Here is a 19,630-nt window from a genome sequence, read left to right as displayed (position 1 = left end):
ATGGGATTGTGCCAAAAGCTACTGGAATGTCTCTCTGAGGCAGAATTTCCCCATACCTGCTAATCACACAATGGAAGGACAGAAACAAAGAATGTTAGTTGCTTTTTATTTTAGTCTGAACTAAGAATATGCCTTAAAAAACCCTAAAACAAAACCATGGATGGAATAGTTTTTCACAGTCAAGATCCGATGCTGTGTCACAACAGAAAGGGTAAGTAATAGCCCAGACAATTGGAGAGAAGTTTTGCACCTTTTAGAATTGTGAGGTGGGACAAGAGGTAACAGTTTCTACGCTTTACAACCAGTCATCAGAAGGAGCATAACTAAACACATGGCCTGCATTTAGACACTGCAGCATGACTTTATAGGCTCTTAGCCTGTAAGGCTTTTTTCCAGCATTTACTAAGTGCTTCTTGAATGCTCCAGTCCTGACCATAGCAATGGAACTAAATCCCTTAGTATCAGAATACTATGCTCTGGTTGGCACTAAAAGATAAATTGAGAGGGGCTGGACTAGACCTGGCATAGCCCTGTGAACTCACATTCAGTGGGCAGTACTGGAGAGAGTAGGATAGTTCTGATTTCTAAAGTCAGTTGACAGAAGGTCAGCACTGGTTTGACCAGAGCTGTGGCACAGACAGACTGTCAGACTGAGACAGATAAAAGACACACACATCAGGTCAAAGTCACAGAGAGAAACCTCAGGGCTGCTGTGAACAAAATTAGGAATCCAGACCCACAGTGAGCATGAACACTCCCGTTCATCTGCTTGCCAAAGTAGGGCCTGGCACAACAGCTCAAGGAGTTTAAGAAAACAAGACTTTTAAAAAACCTAAAAAGTGTATATGTTCATTTTTGTCTAGTGTTTAAAATGTTACACAACAAGGCATGATAAAGTGCCATGTATGCAAGCAATGATAGAAAATCCAGGTACATGTTTTCTCCAATATCCTTAAGTTCCCATTAACTACTGTAATTCTTTCTTTGATTGGGGCATCTGTATGTTTTATTTCCTTAGAAGTGTTTGGAGGAACTACTGCACTGACTGCTACCCACCAAGTACCCAAAAATGTTACTTCTTTACTTGGTCCTTGACATTTTTCAGGTGGAATTTCATTTCTGCTTCATATAATGCTTCCCATACTGCTGCTGCTTCCCCACCTTTTTCATGGGAATCTCCTCCAATTAGAATAGCATCCATATACCAGCATAGTTTCACATGTAGGGGGAGTGAGACTGTCTGTAAAAACTCAGCAAGTACAGCATGAGCAATCGTGGGTGAGTGTTTTTATACCCCTGAGGGAGCCACTTAAGAAAACCTAAAACTGGGGAGAAAACAACTGTTAAAAAAGCAAGCACAGGGAAAAAGAAAACAATTGCAATTAAAAACAATGCAGAAAGTAGTCCTGATATATCTCAAAGTGAAGAGTGTGCTCAAAATGCAAAGGAAGTTGCAACCTGTTGTTCTAATGAGTCTGAAGTTTGTGAGGTGGAGCAAAAGGCTTGTGTGGGGGCTTTTGACAGGAAGAAGAGACTGGTGTAGAGCACCATTCCCATTCTCTTGATGGAGCCCAAGATCTTGAAGGTACATATGTGGTAAATCCAGCACAGCTGTCCAGTCTTGAAAGTGGTGACTTAATGCAACACATTAAGGAGGGACCTATCTCTGAGATCCAAAGTACAGAGAGTTTGTTGAAAAGCCCAGTTCACAGCTACTCTAGTCATGAAGTTCCCTCAGATGATTTCAGTCCACAAAATTCACTTTTTTTGGGAAAGAGACCTCCAGTGCCTGTGCTTTACAAGAGGACTCAAGTGTGAGCAAAAAGAGCATCAGACAGAAAACTAACAGAAGAACTAGAGTAATCAGGCAAAGAGTTGATTCTGATGAGGAGTATCTGCCAAAGACTGTGAAAATAAGAAAGGTCAAAGCTGAAGAACAGCCTAAAAGGAGCCAGATGAAGCATGATATGGTGCCACTTACACTCTCATGTAAGTGGGAGATGCTTTGTTAGAGCAGCTTGAGTAGAACCCATGCCTTAAGGTTTGGGCATAGAGGCCAGCTTCCGCTTCAAGTTTTCAGCAAGCTTGTCCATGAACTCAAAGGTGTTCAGGTAATCAGGGCGTTTGACACTGGAGGAGGGGAACAAAACAAGACAGGCATTAGTTATACAGATTCTCAAATGATCAAAACAGGGCAAGATTTTTCAAAGAATTCTAGGTCTTGCCTCTAAAACCAAAGGAGTTATCCCCTTCGCATTAACCTGGGGGTTTTTACCAAAAGGCTCTAGAGAAGAGGGGGATATTTTGCAGTTATGTAGGTTTTCCTCATTAGGAGGAAGGCAGGATCTGGCCAGTGTAGCTAGACCGTCATCCAAGAATGTCTTCACAGTTCCTTCTTTCCTTTTGTCCCCATTCATTTGGTACAATAGCAGGGACCGAGCAATCTGGACTAAGGCACTTGGGCCAGAGAGTGTCTGATGTTCTGTTTGTACAGCACTGGGTACAGGTGAGTCCTGTTCTGAGACAGACTCCTTCCTGTTCACCAACCTAAAATTACATTTTAGCAAATGCTGTTCAGAACCACCAAGTGAAACAGCTTCCTCCAAGCACAGCTGGTTACTTCATACACTTACTTAGGTAGGCCTTTGATACAGGCAGCAAGGTCCTTTGTCATGTAGCCAGACTCAATAGTCTCAATGCAGACTTCTTCCAGGGCAACTGCAAAGTTCTTGAGGCTAGTGTTGTTGTCCAGCTTAGCTCTGTGAGCAAGTCCTCTTGTCCATGCAAAGATGGAGGCTGAGAAAGAACACTGCGTTATTCTATCCTTCAGGAACTCCCTGGAAATTGTTCTAAATCATGATATAGAACAATAATTAGAGTTTTTATATTAATAAAACTGAAAATGGAAGAAAAAGACAGAAATTCTAGTACGGGAAAGAGAATATTTATCTTCATCTAGGTATCCTTTGCTTTTAGTGCAGCTCTAAAAAAGAACAGAGCCCAGAAACAACTCACTGCCTCCCATAATCTCTTTGTGCATGTCATTTTATCTTACTTTGTTCCTGCCCAAGGCAGAAGGAATGACATGTGGTAGGACTCTGTGGTTATAGAGAACATTTTCTTTGTGACAGAAGGGTGCAGTCTTCTTCCTACTACTGTATTATGCAGTCTCTATGCAGTTTTAAAGGATTCTTTCCCTCACGTTCCATTCTAAGTGCACTTACACTTTAAGTGTACGGCTGGGTATTTTGGAGCATCAGACCGATGAGTAAAATAAAAACCAATCAATTTAAACCTTAAGGCCCTTATGGCTATAAACCAATTCCTTGCTGAAGAGTGAGTGCATGTCTCAAAGGCTAGGTTAGATCTAGCTTGTTCCTCACACTCACTCCATTCCAGTCAGTTTTTGCTCCAGGCTGTAGCTGTCTCTGTAGAGGCACAGACAGTTGACTATAGTCTGGTGATGGATTGTGGTGCCACATGCCCCTACCCACCCCCTCAGGCCACACTATGATCTGAGAAATGTTCATTGGGTCTTAGCCTTGATGAACTGTGTCTGGACTGAGCCCATCTCAACCTTATTAGAAACACTGTCTGTGGTGTATGGCTCAAGCACTGATAACCCATGCCTGTGGAGCCAACCAAAGACTGTTGGTATTAACATGCTGTGAGACAGAATGAGTGGCAGGAAGTGGGCATAGACTATAGCGTGGGATTGAGACCACCGAGGACCTCCTCTTTTTCTTTTAGTTCTCTTTTTCTCTCACTCTTTTCCTTCCTTTCTTTAATTCATCTTTCCTTCTTTAATGTCTCTTTTCCCTTCCATCCTTTCCCTTTATCCAAAACCCTGGTGTGTGCTTATATAGTAGGTCAGGGACTAACATACCAATTTCCATGTCAAGTGTGTAATTTACTATCAAAACTTTGATTGTTTGTGGACCCTCTGACTTTTGTTGTTCCTTTTGACTAATGAGCATTTATGAATCTTAGATGGTTCCTTCACTTAAAGGTGGGTCGTAAAAGTCTCCATGGAAAAAAAATGCCTTATGAACTGCCAGTTTCAGTGAGGCAATTCTCTGCAGAAAGGATGCAGATGTTCTCACTCTAAACTTGTTCTTTCATGTGTAGAGGTCACTGAAGGGCAGAAGGCAGCTCACCAATGGGGTTAGTGGAGGTTTCTTGGCCTTTCTGGTGCATGCGGTAGTGCCGAGTAACTGTGCCGTGAGCAGCTTCTGCTTCAACAGTCTTGCCGTCAGGGCAGATCAGCACACTGGTCATCATTCCCAGAGAACCATAGCCTACAGAATAATACAAGTTTAGAAAGTCCAGTGTCTCCTTTGGACAGGTCCCCTAAATTCTCCTTAATCCCCATATTCTCCAATCCCCCTACACCCTCCCAGCCTTAATGTGAGTATCCCTGAACAGCAGTGTTGCTACAACGAACTTGCTAGTTGTAACACATCAAAATAACAGCTCTCTGAACAGGAAGTGCTGCTGAACTATGAGATACAGAAATACAGACATTCTGCAGCACTTCAAGCATTTCAAGTTCTCACCTAACTTGCTGGACAGACTTTTACTGAAAAGGTACAGTAAGAGAACAAAAAGTCCTAAATAAGCAGTGTTGAGCTATTTATCTTCTGCACCAGGTGATAGGAAACAAACCTGCTTTTTAACAAAGCATCTGCTCTAGTGAAAGCAACCAGGAGCTGGTGAAACTGGACATTCACATCACTTCTAACTGTAGGTTTCAGAGATCTGCATCTCGGAAAGCTTCTTTGTTTAGTAGTCAGACACACATCCTTGTTCTGTGGAAGGCATTGCTTTAGAAAGAGCATTTACATACAGCCACACTGAATCCTGTGGGATTGGCACCGGGCATCTTGCTTATGTAAGATTTGGATCAAGCACTCCAAGTTTATAAGTTAAACCTATCAGTAACTCTTTACACCTGACAGGTAGCTTTAGGTCCTGAAGGTTTTCTTACTTATCAGTAGAGCACCTGCCAGTACCTTCATCACCAGTCAAGTCAGCTTAACTCAAGCCGTCAGTGACAGTGTCCCAGCTGTCTGGATACCATCCATTAGAACAGAAAGCTGTTAGGTTGGTAGGAACCTCCCTTGTGTAAATAAATACAACTACACAGTATACAATTTCATACATTACCTTGAAAACGTGAAATCAGAAAATTGACTGCCTGATATCTCCATGACTAGCCACAGGTTTGAAATGTAAGTTCTGAGACCAAAAACCACCTCCTGGGCCATAATAGAAGATGTGACAGAAGGTCCCATGAGACTGCCACTGAGCCACTCCAGCATAGCACAGGAAGCTTCTCGTACCTTGTGCAACAGAGTCAGACTGCACATCCCCATCGTAGTTCTTGCAGGCCCAGACAAAGCCTCCTTCAGATTTCAGGGCCTGGGCAACCATGTCATCAATGAGCCTATGCTCATACCAGATCTTTTTGGCTTCAAACTGCGACTTGTATTCTCTGGGAAACAAAAAACAGAACACCTTGTCATATAAACATGGATTGCACAATTTGTGCATAGAGAGATGCACAAAATGAAAACCTTAAGTAAATTTTCATCCTCTCTAATCTCTTTTCCCTTGTCTGCTTTGCTAGGCTACTGCAAGGCTGCTTCAGAATTACTGATGCACCTGCAGAAAATTTGTGACTAATAGAAGGGATAAACACCACAGCCATATTTAGCAGAGCTTTAAATATTGAGTACTGTGCCTTGCAGGACACAAGGGGGCCTGTGACAGAGAAGGCATTCCCCATCCCTCCAGACTTATGTTGAGTGTCTGAAAATGGAACTCACAAGTCTGGAAGGGATGTTCCTGCTGCAGACTTAGGCACTGCAGTAGGAGATACACAACTAGTTACCTGTCATAGATATCTTGAAAGATGTCTTTAAAGCGGCCATCGTATCTCTTCAGAATGGTGTTCTTGGTGCTCATGTAGAGGGGCCAGCCTTTAGACAGTGCCATTTGGAAGGAACTGTGGGCAAAATCCTTGATAGACTGGTCAAGATTGTACATTCCCATGGCTACACCACCACAGCCTGTTAGTGGAGGAAGCACAGATAGAAATCAACTAGACTTAGTTTTCGTTAAGAACTTGAGATTCTCACCATAGAATACGCTGGTTGGCTGGCAGGCAGGCTGGTGCTATCCACAGATGTCTTGATCTAGTTTTCAATTTAAGGCTGATTTCTCAGGAAAAGATTCTCTTTGCACTATCAGCTCAAAGCTCCAGCAGTCCTGTGACACATGGATAGGAAGGTGGTTTTGTTTTATAGCTAAGTACATCTTAATACTGTGATTTAATCCCTCTAAGAAATTTCTTCCTAGTTCAGCCTAAGCAGCAAAACTGTGACAGAAATGAGTATGCTTGAACTCCTACTAGCCACTTAAGCAATACAGTACTTTTATATTGAAGCAGCAGGCAGCAGTTTGGAGCAGGGATCTCAGTCAAAGCCAGAAATGGATTTGCTTCCATCTTACATACTTTGCACCTTCAGACTCTGACTGCAGAACTGACTCCAGCACTCAAAGACTGCTTTGCCTAGCTCAGGTAAACAAGTTGCCACATGCATTCCTGCAATCTTTTCAGCACATGTGTCTGGTCTACTCTGCAGCTTTGTTTCACCTGCTCAGACTCACTTCCAGCAAGCTGTGGGAAGAATGTGCCCATCATGTGAGTGCTCAGGCAAACCCTGAGAAAGCTCTGAAGAACTATCAACACTCACACGACTTGGGTTGTTAATGCAGGTATGATTGTATCATGAACGGAAGTGCTTTGAACTTGCAGCCCAGCTCACCTGGGAGAAAGGAGCATTCAGATCATGGAAGAGGCTGATTGTGGGTGAAAGTAGGGTCTAGAACTTCATGAAAAAGCTTTGTCATCTTCAGAGCACACCTCTGTGTTTCTAGTGAAAAGCAGATACCATGTACTCAATTTTAAGCACCTCACTACCACCACCCCTCTAGGTTTTGTATAGTGCCTGAATCAGGGATCTTTGCTCTGGAAACACCTCATACAAATTTTTATTTAAATAGCATCTCCTAATATCCACTTGTCTTTACCTCCAGATGGTTATGATGGACATACACACAGAAAGAAGAGGGGAAGCCAGATGAGGTTTATCTGCTTGCCAAGATAGCAAGGTCATTTAAAGTTGGTATTGGCAGAGAGAAATTCCTGTTGTTACCAGTGAAAATACATGTTGTCCCCATGACTTCCCTAGTCAGTCAAGGACGGAACAGGGTCTGATCAGCTACAGAGACAGTGTCCTCTGGAGTCATGGTTGCTGGATGACAACTATTAAGTTTTATTCAAATAGTTATTTTCATATAGGTAAAAAAATTTCCTCATTGCAATCATACAATCCTACTGCCAGCTAAAACCTTTTGATTCAGTGTCACTGTTGAACATAATAGCATTGCAATTAGACAAGCTTCCCTTATGCATTGTGGAGATATGCTGGCACAACAGTTATCTGTGAGGAGGGCAGTTCCCCAGAACAACAGCAGTAATCTGCCATCTTTGCACTTCCTTGCTTACTGCTTGCTAATGCAAAGCAGAGCAGCAATTCAGACTGGCAGCTGGATGGCCAGACAGCTGCAATACAGGCTCACCAGTTACCTATCAAATGAAAACAAATTAGGACTGGTAGTAAAGCAGGAAAACACCAGAAAAAAGGCTGTGCAACAAGAGATAGTAAAGATTTAGGCTCTTATTATCAAGAATGCCAGAGAAATCAAGTGTTACAAAAGAGGGTTGTATCAGTCTTGGTATCTGTTTGCCAAACAACTGCACATAAATTAGGATTCTGTGGTTTACATGGACTTAAGGTTTATGGTAACTAAAACCAAAACACCGCACACTCACATGTAAGTCACCATAAGGCTTCAAATCCTGAACCCTTTGATCACTGACAGACAAGAGAGGTAACTTGTGTGATATATTCCTGAATCCCACCCAGAGAGAAAACACCCTTAGTTCTGGCAACGTGTGTGTACTTGTTCCCATGCATCAAAGCCCAGCAATGTCGGGACTATCCTAAGCCTAGCATTGTCTACAACCAGCACAGCAATATGGGTGGGAGGGACACCAGAACTTTTGGGAATGCATTTGTTAAAACAGTTAGAGCCTACAGAGTCATGAGCATCCTTGCCAAAGCTCCTTCTCCCCTTGCAGAGTTAATTCTCATTTCTATTGAGAAAAAAAAAAGACTGCCTCATACAGAAGGGCAAAAACTGCAAAGGTATACAGAGACCAGTAGGACAAGCTAAACCCAGAAAGAATTATACACTAATTGTTCTCAAATAAACCTCCTCTTTGCTTAAGCCGTGTTTACACAGCACGTTTCCCTCTGATCAGAGAGAAAAACATACTCGCTGCTACCAGAGTCATCATACAAAGAGCACAACAGGTGCCTTGTCTAGTACGATTGTGTGTTTGATATGTCTCTTTGATCCCAGGAAGATTTCAAGTAACTTTCAGTACTTGACAGATAAATGAAGAAGGACTAACTTTTTCCCCCACTCTACCTCAAAGTCATATTTTACCATCAGATTGATAATTTACCATCAGATCTGACTGACAATTCAAGGTTGAATTAAACCCAAAATATCAGTTTTAATCAATACTTAGAGAAAATACCTACTTTCAAAGTTATGGACCAGATATGTGACTGGTTTGCCTCCATCCATGGGAGTGTAGGTCATTTCTACTTTTCCAGGGCCAGGTACCACAAAGTCAGTTGCTCTGTACTGTTAAAAAAAAAAGCCATGGTGATTTTATCTATCAGCAAAACAGAAACATAAAAGATGACCCTAATTTGTGAGGGCAGGGTGCAGAAAAGCAGTTGTGTTAAAGAAACCAGTAAGTAGACTCTTTATTCAGCCATGTGGCCATTGGACTATTTTACTAGGGATTAGAAAGACAAGCAGAGTCATAGAATCATTTAGGCTGGAAAAGACTCTTAAGATCATCAAGTCCAACAGCTAACCCAGCACTGCCAAGTGCACCACTAAACTCTGTCCCTAAGTAGTCAAGAGTTTGCCTGTTTCAGGAGGCATCCTTCCTTTTCAGGGAAAAAGCTCAGATTCTTAGGCCCCATCAATTGGCAGAGGATGTTCTTTTGCAGATGCATTGAAGTTTTAAAGTGCAGACTGTTGTGTGGTTGGTGTGTAGAAAGGCTCCTCTCTCTGCCTCAAAAAAAAAGCCATTCATATCACAACTACTGATCTCATAAATAAGGGGAGCTCATATATCATACCAAGTGACATTTGAAAGTCTAACCTGTAGTAAGAATTCTTTGCATTCTATACATGAATACGCATTTTGCTCCTCTCAGATACACAGAATCAGAAAAGCAAACATGTACTTCAAGTTTTTAAATGATGTCTCATCTTCCCAATGGTCATGAACACTACTATTTAAGGTTACATCTCCTTGAAATGTTATCCTTTTCTCATGTTGTTTCCCTCCTATCTGTTCCCTAAGCTGTTCTGAAGTTATGGAAGTGTCTCACTCATGTGTCCTTTATATGTTCTTCTATCATCCCCCTTTCACTTTAATCTCATCCTTCGGCAGGGTTTCAATCCTTCCTTTAATCCATTGTTTCCTATTATTATTTTGACCTTCTCAATTATTTTGACCTTCTCAGTTATTCAGTACTGCTAAGGATTTTGAATCCCATTCTTTTATAGTGTCAGGGTTCTGCAGTTATTTTCCTCTTGGAAATTTATTACTTTACCTTCCCATCTGAGGGCATCTGATGACTTGCAGGTTTACTCATGTATTTAAGCACTTGGCTCTTCTAGAAGAATTTTTTTTTACGTCTGGCTGCTTTACAGCATATCATTACCCATGGAGAACAGTACGATAGATTCTTGTCCTCTGGGATACCCAAAGTAGTGCCATGTTAGGGTTTTCCGTGGCCTTGTACTGCTTCTGACAGGAAAGCTCTCATAAAGGATGTTTCCCTACTCCTGTACCACATCCTGATGCAACCACTACAGATACCAACTCTGCAAAATTAAGCCTGTTAAGCAGCAGATTCCAGTTAAAAAAAATCCCAAACCATACCCCTATGCAGAAGGCAATTTTGCCTATTTCTAAAAATCACTCGCTTGGATCCATTTTTGCTGTGAGCAACATTTGACCCCAGAAAGTCTTGAGAAGTAAGAAGATGGGTAGTGTAAAGAGATTTTCTAAAGATGTTGTGTAGGGAGGAGGGTTCTGCAGAGGTGAAGAACAGTAATTTAGAGGAGTTATCCCCGGTGTCTAAGTACAGACCTACCCAATTCAAGCACAAGCCTCTGAATGCTGTTTATACAGTGACACTGTCTAAGGGAGAGGGGCATGAACCAGGCTGTCCCATAATTTGCCAGGTACAGTACTAACAAAGTGCTATCAAGTACCTGCTCCCAGGTGGAGTGCAAGGGACAGAGCAGGAGCACAGGGATGTCTAAGTCTGAAGCTCTATACCAGTCAAGACTAAGCCTGGTAAGATAAGAAGAGGGGTAAGCACTAAAGTGACTCACTTGATCCCCATAAGCGTGACGGCCAATGACAATGGGTTTTACCCATCCAGACACCAGCCGGGGAATGTTCTTGCAGATAATGGCCTCCCTGAAGACTGTGCCTCCTAGGATGTTTCTAATTGTCCCATTGGGAGACTTCCACATCTGCTTCAGCTTGAACTCCTCCACTCTCTTCTCATCAGGAGTGATTGTTGCACACTTTATGCCAACATTGTATTTCTTTATGGCTTCAGCAGCTTCCACAGTTACTTTATCATTTGTAGCATCACGATGCTCAATGCCCAAGTCATAGCTGTAACAAACCCACAAAGATGGTCAGAACTGCCGAGGACATTTGTTTGCGTCTAAGAAAGAAACCAGACCCCAAATGTGCTTGTGAGTGTAGTTCCAGCATTCTGCCATAACTGAAGTTATCCCTCTTCCAGTGCAAATGCTGCTGGACTGGAAGAAAACATGGACTTAAACAGTGACACTTCTGCTGCTGGTTGGAGGTTAGAGAAAGGATAGTTTCAAGTTATGGCTGAGGTTCTCTGCCAGCATGAGATAGTGTCTTCTCTGCCTTCCCTTTTGAGCTTCCTGCAACAGCAGCTTTCAATCTAGCATTCTCATAGTATGGAGCAGCACAATCCCCAGATGAATATGGGCCTTTATTTCAAACCTCTTATGCTGAGGGTTCTGGCTTCTTTCATGTACTGAGCACATGAAGCTACAATAGGCTTAAAAACTGCTTTGACAATGGACCCGCAATCCTACTCTGGCAGAAAAATTGCCAATATTCCCCTCAAGCAGTCAGAGGAAGCACATTTCCCTTATTCCCTGTCTGAATAGCTTTTGGAGAACAACGGGTGCCCAGAATGACAGCCCTGAAGCATGGCCAGCTGGACATAAATCTAACCACTGTGCTGCTTAGCCAGGGGTTTGCTTTCCCTCCTCCCACCCCTCTTTGAAAAGGGATGCTCTCCAGACTGTGTGCATGTATTATGTTGCTGGGTTCCTGTTCGCTTGGTTCTCAACACCAGCAAGCAGAAAGCCTGATGTAGGTGGCATACAAATGACCCCAGTAGCAGGGGAAGAGGTCAGACTTGTGGGTTTAATTATGGCAGATACCATTGAAAGCCTCTGTCCACATGGCTAAGGGGAAACGTAGCTGGATACTTCTCTAATAGTTATAGCTTGGTGGCTACAAAGGGAAGAGATTATTTGTTCCGCTTGGCCAGATGCTGTAGGCAGCACGTCCCTTTTGCCATACCAGCTGCTAGTATTTGGTTTTTCCAGAAGAGAGTGCAGGAACACAGTCTAGGCTTGGAGAATAATTGCAACAATTAACACACACTGTCAACAGCAGAGCTCAAGCTTACAGACATAAGGGCAGAGTCTATGCCCACCCTTTTGTCCTCTGGACAGATATTCAAACAGGTATGGCAAGAAGCCATAAAGCCTGCTCAGGGTCTACAGGCCAGGCTTCAAGTCAGGGAGTGGCTGAAACACCCCATGTTTCTGATTGTTTAGGCTACGGGGAGTCCTGCAGACTGCTCAGGTGCTGGGAAGATAAAAATACAGGCCATGTCTGTGAGAGACCACCCTTAGAGGTACAGCACAGGAAAAAAACTAACTCATAATTAAGCATTCACTGCTTACTGCTGTGAGGAAACCCAGAGGGGCTGCTCTCAGTGCTAAGTGAAACACGATCAATGCCTAAGGCTACATGGAAATTGCAGTACAAAGCAGTCTTGTCTCATAAAGACCCATTACCTGTGCAAATCCAGATCTACATAAGGAAAAATCAGCTTTTCTTTAATCAGTTCCCAGATGACCCGTGTCATTTCATCACCTTGCATCTCCACAACTGAGCCTCCACGGATTTTTTTAGACATCTTGAGCTGCAATAGACATAAAAGAAGCCCAGCCTGAGTTAAAAACGACAAATATGTGTATCCTGCATTTTTACAACACAGCTAGGAGAGGCACCAACATAGCATACAGATTCTCTCCCAAAAGACTTGAAAATGACCAGAGTTTACCCCTAGTTTCATGCTAACTGGTATTTTCCTTAGAGTCTAGGAAGATCTATGTGAGGATAAAAAGGTTAATATCTGAGAATTAAGGGCATGTGGTTTGATTACGCTTGTACAAAAGATGATAAATTTTCCCACCCAAGTTCCACAGAAATAGATAAGCATTGTTTATTTTTAGATTTCACAAGTTCTAGTCCAGTTGCCTGTTTCTCCACCTTTTTCTGAAACACACGGGTTAATGAACATGATTGCAATGACAGCTCGTATTGTCGGCGCTATGAAGATTAATATATTGTCAGCTTCTTTATTAATTTCCTCCCACAGGAAGGCAGGAAACAGGTAGAAAAATCCAAGGGTTACACATCAAGAGCACTTTCTCGTGGCAAGCTTTATTTCTACTGTTAAAATAAATACTGGACAGATTTGTTTGCTGTACAGAACAGAGGTTTCCCAAGATATTTGTGAACAAAGCTTCAAAAAAAAAAAAAACTTGAACTCTGCCCTTCTGTTTGCACTTTGTTCTTTGTCAAAAAACCCCCACCAGCCACTGGACTGCTCCTAACAATTCCCTGCTTCCAACAGGCACAGTTTCTCTGTTCTCAGCTCTGATTATGCAAGAGAAATGACTTGGCAAGTTCCTCCTTCCAAGACAGTCCCGTTCTTGTGTGCAGCTATCGGGATACTACAGTGAGATACCAAGGCCTCATGCCTGAGGTTGCAGTCTCACAGATCCCAAGGGCCATGAATGACTTAGTCTAGAATGAAAGGTCCTAATGTCCACTGAATCTGTTCATCTAAACAAAGTTACTCAGACGTGTGAGGTTTGCAGTGCAGGGGCCCCAGGCTACACGTGGAGATTACTTCTAGGTTCAAATTCTCTCTTTTTCTTTTTTTAACTTCTAGCACTTCTATTCCCAACAAAGATGGTATCTTGGCTTATACTGGGCATCTCATGGAAAATTTGAGCTTCACAGGACCACTCTCTGTTTGAACTCAGTTTATTTATGCAAGTGTTTTGGGCCCAATTTTAAATTGTGACTGTCTAAATAAGGACTGTGTCACAATCCATAGCCTAGGCACAGAATTACTGCTCAGGAGACTGCATTTTTCCTTTTGGCATTGAGTCTGAGAAACAGTGTGATTCATTTAAGTAGAAATGTAGACAGGCACCAACTCACCATTGCTACTTTTGTGGTTTGGTTCTACTTAACTAAGACAAATCAGACTATGTCAGTCATAGCAACAGGTTTGCAAAGCTGGCTTCCCAGCCAGCTGCTGCTGCTGTCACATGGAGAACACAAAGGCAGGTGAGACACACCTCCACTGAGATCCATCTGCACTGATACCTGGGAACAACAGCTTCTTCAACGACTCTGACAGCATCCAGCATTTTTATTTGATCATGGCCCTGGTACTTTTCCCCTTCTCAGACACTGATGTCCCCAGTTTCTCCATGAACAGGGGCAGTACTGCAGTAATTTTCCTGTTCTGCACACCAGAATCAACATGCCAAGAGGTTCCTCTGGAGAGCACACATTCCCTGGAGTTCAGCTCTGTCACTCTTCCCCTTTGATTTTATACTGGACAGCCAAAAGCCAGCAAGGTCTTTTAGCCTACAGCAACCCTCTTTTCAATATGCTTAACGCAGGCACGTAGCCAAGGCAGCTTTGAAGAACCTGTGTATTTCCAAATACTCCTTGGTGCTAAGTAAAGGCTCGGGGCCTACAGTCAACAATTAACTATTGCAACAAGTGCTGACTCCGGTTTGGCGCAGCTGCCCTCGGAGGGTCGCTGTCACCGACACAGCCCTCGGCTGTCGTGCGGCCGCCCCGCCCCGGCCCTGCCCCTCCGGACACAGCGGGACGTGCCCCCCCCCCCCCCCCGAGGCTGCAATCCCGGCCCCGGCACGGCCGCTCCCCGTGCCAGGAGGGGACACACGAGGGGCCCCCCGCTGGGGCCGCCACCGACTGCCCAGGGCGCCCAGAGAGCGGCAGGAGCCGTGCCGGGCTGGGCCGGGTGACACCTCTGCAGCGCCTGCAGCTCCCCGGGCACCTCCAGCGACAGCCGCGGCGGGTGGGGCGCGGCCTCGGGGGTCCCGCCCGGACCGACCGAGAGAAGCCCCTCAACACAAACCCGCCCCCCGGGGCGCCGCTGCGGGGCGGGAGAGCAAGGACAAAGGGTGCCGTGCGGTGCGGCCGCGGGGCGCCGTGGCGGTGCCGATCCGCGTTACCTGCGGCGGTGCGGGTTCCCTTTGCGGTGCTGGGTCGCGTTAGCGGTGCCGGTCCCGCTGGCGGTGCGGGCTCCCTGTGCGGTGCCGGTACCGGTGCCGGTGCGTGTCGGGTCGCGCACGCTGTGGGGGGCCGTGCCGTGCGCGGGGCCCTTTATTTGTGCGGCCGCGCCCCCGCCCCGCCCCGCGCGGGGCGCCCCCTGGCGGCCGGTGTGGCCACCCCGGGCGCTCCTCCGGGGCACGCGGCCGCCAGGGGGCGCTGTGCCGCCGCCGCGCCCGGTCCGCGCTGTGCCCGCCCCGCTGGGAACCCGCGCGGGCCCCGGGAGCGCCCGGGCGGCGGCAGCGTCCCGGCCACAGCTGGGCGGCCAGCGGAGCGCCTGCCGCAGCGGACACGGGCCCTGAGGGGCAGGAGGGGGCGCCCCGCTGGGGCCGGGCCGAGGCGGGGAGCGGGACCGGGGAGGAAGCCCGGGGAGAGGGCGGCACAGAACGGAATGTTAAAGTTACATAATATATTATGACTTCCCAAGGGGCGCAGACTCTCCGAAGCGGCCCCCGGGGGAGGCCGGGGCGGGGCCGGCGGGTGGAGCGCGCGGGGTTTCGATTGGCGATGCCTGGGCGGGGAGCGGCGCGGTCGGCGGGCGGTTGGTCGGGTCTGGCGGCGGGGCCGGGGCCGGGCGGAGGAGGAGGAGGAAGAGCGGGCGGTGCCGGCCCAGGGCGCGCCCCGCACGGCACCGGCCCCGCACCCGGCCCCGCACCCGGCCCTGCGGGCGGCAGGTGAGCACCGCCCGGACAGGGCCTCCCGGGCGCGCAGCGGTGGTTTCCCTGCTGCGCGAGCCCTTCCCGGGGCGTCCGGCCCGGCCCCGGTAGCGCTGCCGGCAGCTCTCGGGGCATCGCGTTCCGCTGCGCCCTCCCCGCTCCGCCGCAGGTGGTCCCGGGGCTGCCGTCCCCTCTCAGCGGCGGAGCGGGGCAGCCCAGCGGAGGTCGGGAGCGAAGCGCCCCTGGCACGTAGTTGCGTTTGAACTGCGGGTGCTCAGCCCGTGCTGTTCTCGGGGCCCCCGGGGCTGTTCGCGGGCCCCCGAGTTTGTTCTCAGGTGCCTCGGGGTGGTGTCCGTGTAGCAAGGGGTGGCCGGACCCTCCTGCTACTGCGCCCTTGGGTCAGTTCTGCGGGACTCGGGATACGCCGGAGCCGCTCCGGGTGTAGCAGCTGGACCTGTGTGCGGCTCACAGCCAGGCTTGAGCTCTGTTTTGTCGGTGATGACCTGGTGATGGCTGAAGCTGCAGCTTCAGGAGGATTTAGGTGCACTCGCTATAATTGCTGGTGAGGATCCAGAGCGAGACGTACTTTGGTTTTCTGCGTATTGGCAGACGTGTGCACCGTGCTTTCTGATTTCCCATAATATACAAATAAGTGAGTATTGCCCTGTTTCTTGCAGTGGGACTCCAAGAGTGGACTGTTTTGCCTTAGTGGGAGAAGTAAAGCACTTCAAGAAAGGCTGATGGACTCCACAGTTAATGTGTTGTGCAGCACAGAAAATCCAGGCGTTTGTGGAGCTAATGTCAAGTACAGTGCTCTTCTTTTCAGTCTGGTTTAATTAGGCTAGTACTGCTGTCACAGAAGCAATTACTTGCCCCATGAAACTAAAGTTTATTTTTCTATAATCACATATATATATATTGCATGCAAGTTCAGAGACTTGTTATTTTTGTCTTGCCAGACTCCAGTCAGTTGCTGAAATACGAACAGAGTTTCCTATAAAACTTCTCATTGACTTTATAATGGCATTTTTAATGTGGTAGTGTGTGTGAGAGCACAACCCTGTTGACTGTTCAACATTTAAGAAACTATTAGTTGCATTAAGATTGAAGACACAATTCCAAATTTACGCAAAGATGTGCTCTTGAAGGAAAATTTTCCATCATCTCTCGTGTTTAAGCATGTTGAAATCACCTGTTGTAGTAATATTGTTGAAATGAACAACAAAACTTACCCTGACTTACAGGGGAGAGGGATGCTGAAGCATTCCACAGGCTTAAATGAAGAACCTGACCAAAGTTTTTCTTGAAATTTAGTGAATGATGCCTCTCTATTTTCTTTCCTAAGAGTATGTGAATAAGAGGAGCAAATCAGAGCTAAAGGTGCTTGCCATACAGAGCAACATGCAGAAGTCCACTGAGAAAGCATGTGAATGATTTGCAGATATCATCTTTTGTGCATTTTTTGTAGGAGTGGTCAAACCTTGCTACATGAGCTCCATGAACTTGTTAGCCCTTCCAGTGTCACTTGTTAACCACGTGGATTTTCTCTGGACTGCGCAGTTTTTTTTTTTTTAGTGTGACTTCTTAGAACTGAAAGAAAAGATTCTAGTCGGCAAAATATGCCTGTTGGTTCCAGGGAACTGTTGTGGAAACTGGAAACTGGTCTTTCATGAAGGAGCTGTATCAGCTGCTAAGCAGGAAGTAGGCTTGTACAGCATTTGAGTCCTTGGCGGAGGTAAAAGTCAGCCATCACTCAGGTTCCATCAGCTCCCCATGTTCCTGTTCTGTCAAACATTTCACTAAGTCTTGCTTAAACAGAGATGAAAGTAGGAAGCACCTTGGCCTAGCAGGCTAGAAGTGCAGGCTGAGTGAGGTGTGTAAGAAATTGGGTGTCTGTTGAGGTTGAAGAATATGGGCTGTGGGAAAGTATGGCTCTTGGCTGTAACAGAGCTCTGGTACACAGAAAATAGACTTTACAAGTATGGTTTCTCCTGATACAGAAGGTCATTGGGGTTTTTTGTTTGTTTCTTCTTTAACAGGGAAGTTTGGAGGTGTTAGATTTGACAACAAATATACTACAGTCTGTGTTGCTTCCCTGGTAACTTGCACAGTGGCCTCTTGTAACATGAAGGGGAAAGCTGTTTGCCACCCAGCTTAATCTTTCAGTCCTGCTTTTGTTTGTAGTTCATTCTGTTTCTCATTCTCAAGTTACCCTGGCCAAACATCAAGTCTGTCTTATGCTTGCTCAGGCATGCCTGTCTTCAGTTTTATTGTTGCAAGGGCTGCAGAAGTCACAACATTAAGAGAACCATCTTAAGTTAAGACTGCTTTGGGATACGCATGCAGAGTCTCCATCTGGAAACTTAAAGTTCCCATAAAACTGCAGCTGGAGTGTGTGATTGGTGTAGATGCTGTTTAGGTACTTTACTGTTCTGGATGTTTAACTGGGTGCTCTGAATTGCTCTCTGGGGAGGTGCTGGCCTCGTGGCAGTGCCTGGCCAGGGGACATGGGCTCCTAACTCTGGCACTCTTGACTTCTGCTAATAAAAGATGTCGTTGGTCAGTTGGGTGAGTGTCTCCCCTTTAGGATCTGGTGAGACACCTCCTCTTCAGTTGACTGAAGAGGTTCTCTTTCTCCACCCCTGTGTAACACGTATTGCTGAACTCCTTGCAGGTGCGTGCAATGGCTGCAGATGACAAACGCTCTCCGACACTGGACTCTGCCAGTGACCTACCTCATTCTTCCAGCAGTCCATCTCATCTCACTCACTTCAAACCCCTGACTCCTGACCAGGATGAGCCTTCTTTTAAATCAGCCTACAGTTCATTTGTAAATCTCTTCCGTTTCAGCAAAGGTGAGTGCTGGGGTAAGGGGGGGGTGTGTCCTCTGGTGCCACATAAACTTGTAAAAACACTTCTGAATATAAGAGCATGATGTCAGATGGCTGATGGTGGGGCAATTCTTTTGTAAGGGATGTTGTATCTTGCTTTTGGGTGACACAGGAGAGCTTTGCTATGGGAGAAGATAGCTGGCATCTCTTGCACCTAGAAATCTGGGGCTGCCCACAGAAGTCAAAGACAAGCCAGTTAGTAGATAGTATGGTATAGATTCTTAGCTTGACATCAGAATTTCCTTTGCCTGTATGAAGGTTTTTCTGGCTGAAAGTAGGAATAACCTTCTGCCAGCCTGTGTGAGCAAAATGTGTGCTTGTCCTTCCAATGCAAGTTCTTATCCCACTTACTCCATCCTTCACCTTGGGCATCTTGTACCTTCAGCTGGGTGACATCTGAGCTGCAGTAAACCAGTGCATTCACAGGAAGCTCACCCTTAATTTTCATGGCTTAAGTGTTCTCCATTAAGAGATCTGAAGTGTTGTGAAAGTTTTGCTTGTTAAAAAGTACTACTTGATTTTGGCCTTTGTGCTGTATGTATCATGAAATATGTTCTCAGCGGTTCAAGCTCTAAGAGAATTACATGAGTTTGTTTCAAAGAAATATCCTGCAAAGAGTGGTGAATGAATGCACCTTGGGTTTTTTGCAAAGTCTGCATATCTCTGCTGAAGATGGCAGACTGGTCAGCTGCTTTTGTTTAGTCTGTTTGTTATCCAGCTCTGCTAAGCCTACTGCTGCAGTGTTTGGACTGGGGTAAAAGGGCCAAGATAGCTTTTTGTGTCAGCAAACCGATCTGTTCAGACACTTCTTATGCAGAATGAAAAATAGTTACCTGCTATGACTGCTCTTAGTTTGCATAGTAGAGTAGCACCTGTCATTGCTCATTTATGGAAGGGAACATAAGATGCTGTCAATTTTGCTTTCTCTTGTTTGTTTCTGACTAATGTAGTTGGAGTCAGCAGAGTCTTGTGTTGAGAGAACTGGAAAACAACCTTGAAACAACACATGAAGTGGGCATGTTACTGGAAGTAATGAGAACTCATCTATCTGCTGATAGAAATTAAAGACTAGGATAGCTTCAGTGTGACCTCAGTACTGGCTGCTAAAATAACTGAAAAACCCTTTTCAACAAAGAAGCTGATAATCAAGTGTAGCTGTTCCATATAGCAAGAATATT

At 45.7% G+C, this 19,630-nt stretch overlaps 2 protein-coding genes across 7 annotated transcripts in view; one reads left to right on the top strand and one right to left on the bottom strand.

The window, feature by feature from the left end:
• Window positions 1-89: 89 nt before the first annotated feature.
• IDH1 (isocitrate dehydrogenase (NADP(+)) 1) lies at window positions 90-14,955 on the bottom strand. The gene is made up of 9 exons (XM_071562374.1): window positions 14,809-14,955; window positions 12,316-12,443; window positions 10,564-10,855; window positions 8,679-8,784; window positions 5,894-6,071; window positions 5,343-5,494; window positions 4,158-4,298; window positions 2,634-2,796; window positions 90-2,130 (listed from the first exon to the last, which is right to left on the bottom strand). Exons 2-9 carry the CDS (start codon window positions 12,435-12,437, stop codon window positions 2,037-2,039), a joined length of 1,248 nt encoding a protein of 415 aa, XP_071418475.1. The 5' UTR covers window positions 12,438-12,443; window positions 14,809-14,955; the 3' UTR covers window positions 90-2,036.
• Window positions 14,956-15,328: 373 nt separating this feature from the next.
• The window catches only part of PIKFYVE (phosphoinositide kinase, FYVE-type zinc finger containing), a 65,851-nt gene continuing 61,549 nt past the window's right edge, over window positions 15,329-19,630 (top strand). For 5 of the 6 annotated variants that reach the window (XM_071562761.1, XM_071562760.1, XM_071562764.1 and 2 more), the window contains exons 1-2: window positions 15,491-18,129; window positions 18,236-18,416. In XM_071562761.1, the coding sequence (XP_071418862.1) occupies window positions 18,112-18,129; window positions 18,236-18,416 (199 nt within the window). In that variant the 5' untranslated portion in view covers window positions 15,491-18,111. Of the gene's footprint in view, window positions 18,130-18,235; window positions 18,417-19,630 lie in introns of all 6 variants that reach the window. The other variant, XM_071562763.1, reaches the window with a different exon arrangement.

The sequence above is a fragment of the Pithys albifrons genome, chromosome 8, assembly GCF_047495875.1.
Source record: "Pithys albifrons albifrons isolate INPA30051 chromosome 8, PitAlb_v1, whole genome shotgun sequence".
Classification (NCBI taxonomy): domain Eukaryota; kingdom Metazoa; phylum Chordata; class Aves; order Passeriformes; family Thamnophilidae; genus Pithys; species Pithys albifrons.
This window is presented reverse-complemented; position numbering and strand designations above follow the sequence as displayed.

Excerpts from the sequence above, each read along its gene's own strand:
- IDH1 (XM_071562374.1), bottom strand. The coding sequence starts at position 12,437 with ATGTCTAAAAAAATCCGTGGAGGCTCAGTTGTGGAGATGCAAGGTGAT. Across the intron at positions 5,495-5,893 it reads TTTCAAGATATCTATGACAG|AGAATACAAGTCGCAGTTTG; the intron begins GTAACTAGTTGT and ends TTTGTTTCCCAG. Across the intron at positions 2,797-4,157 it reads AACCTCCACTAACCCCATTG|CCTCCATCTTTGCATGGACA; the intron begins GTGAGCTGCCTT and ends GTTCTTTCTCAG.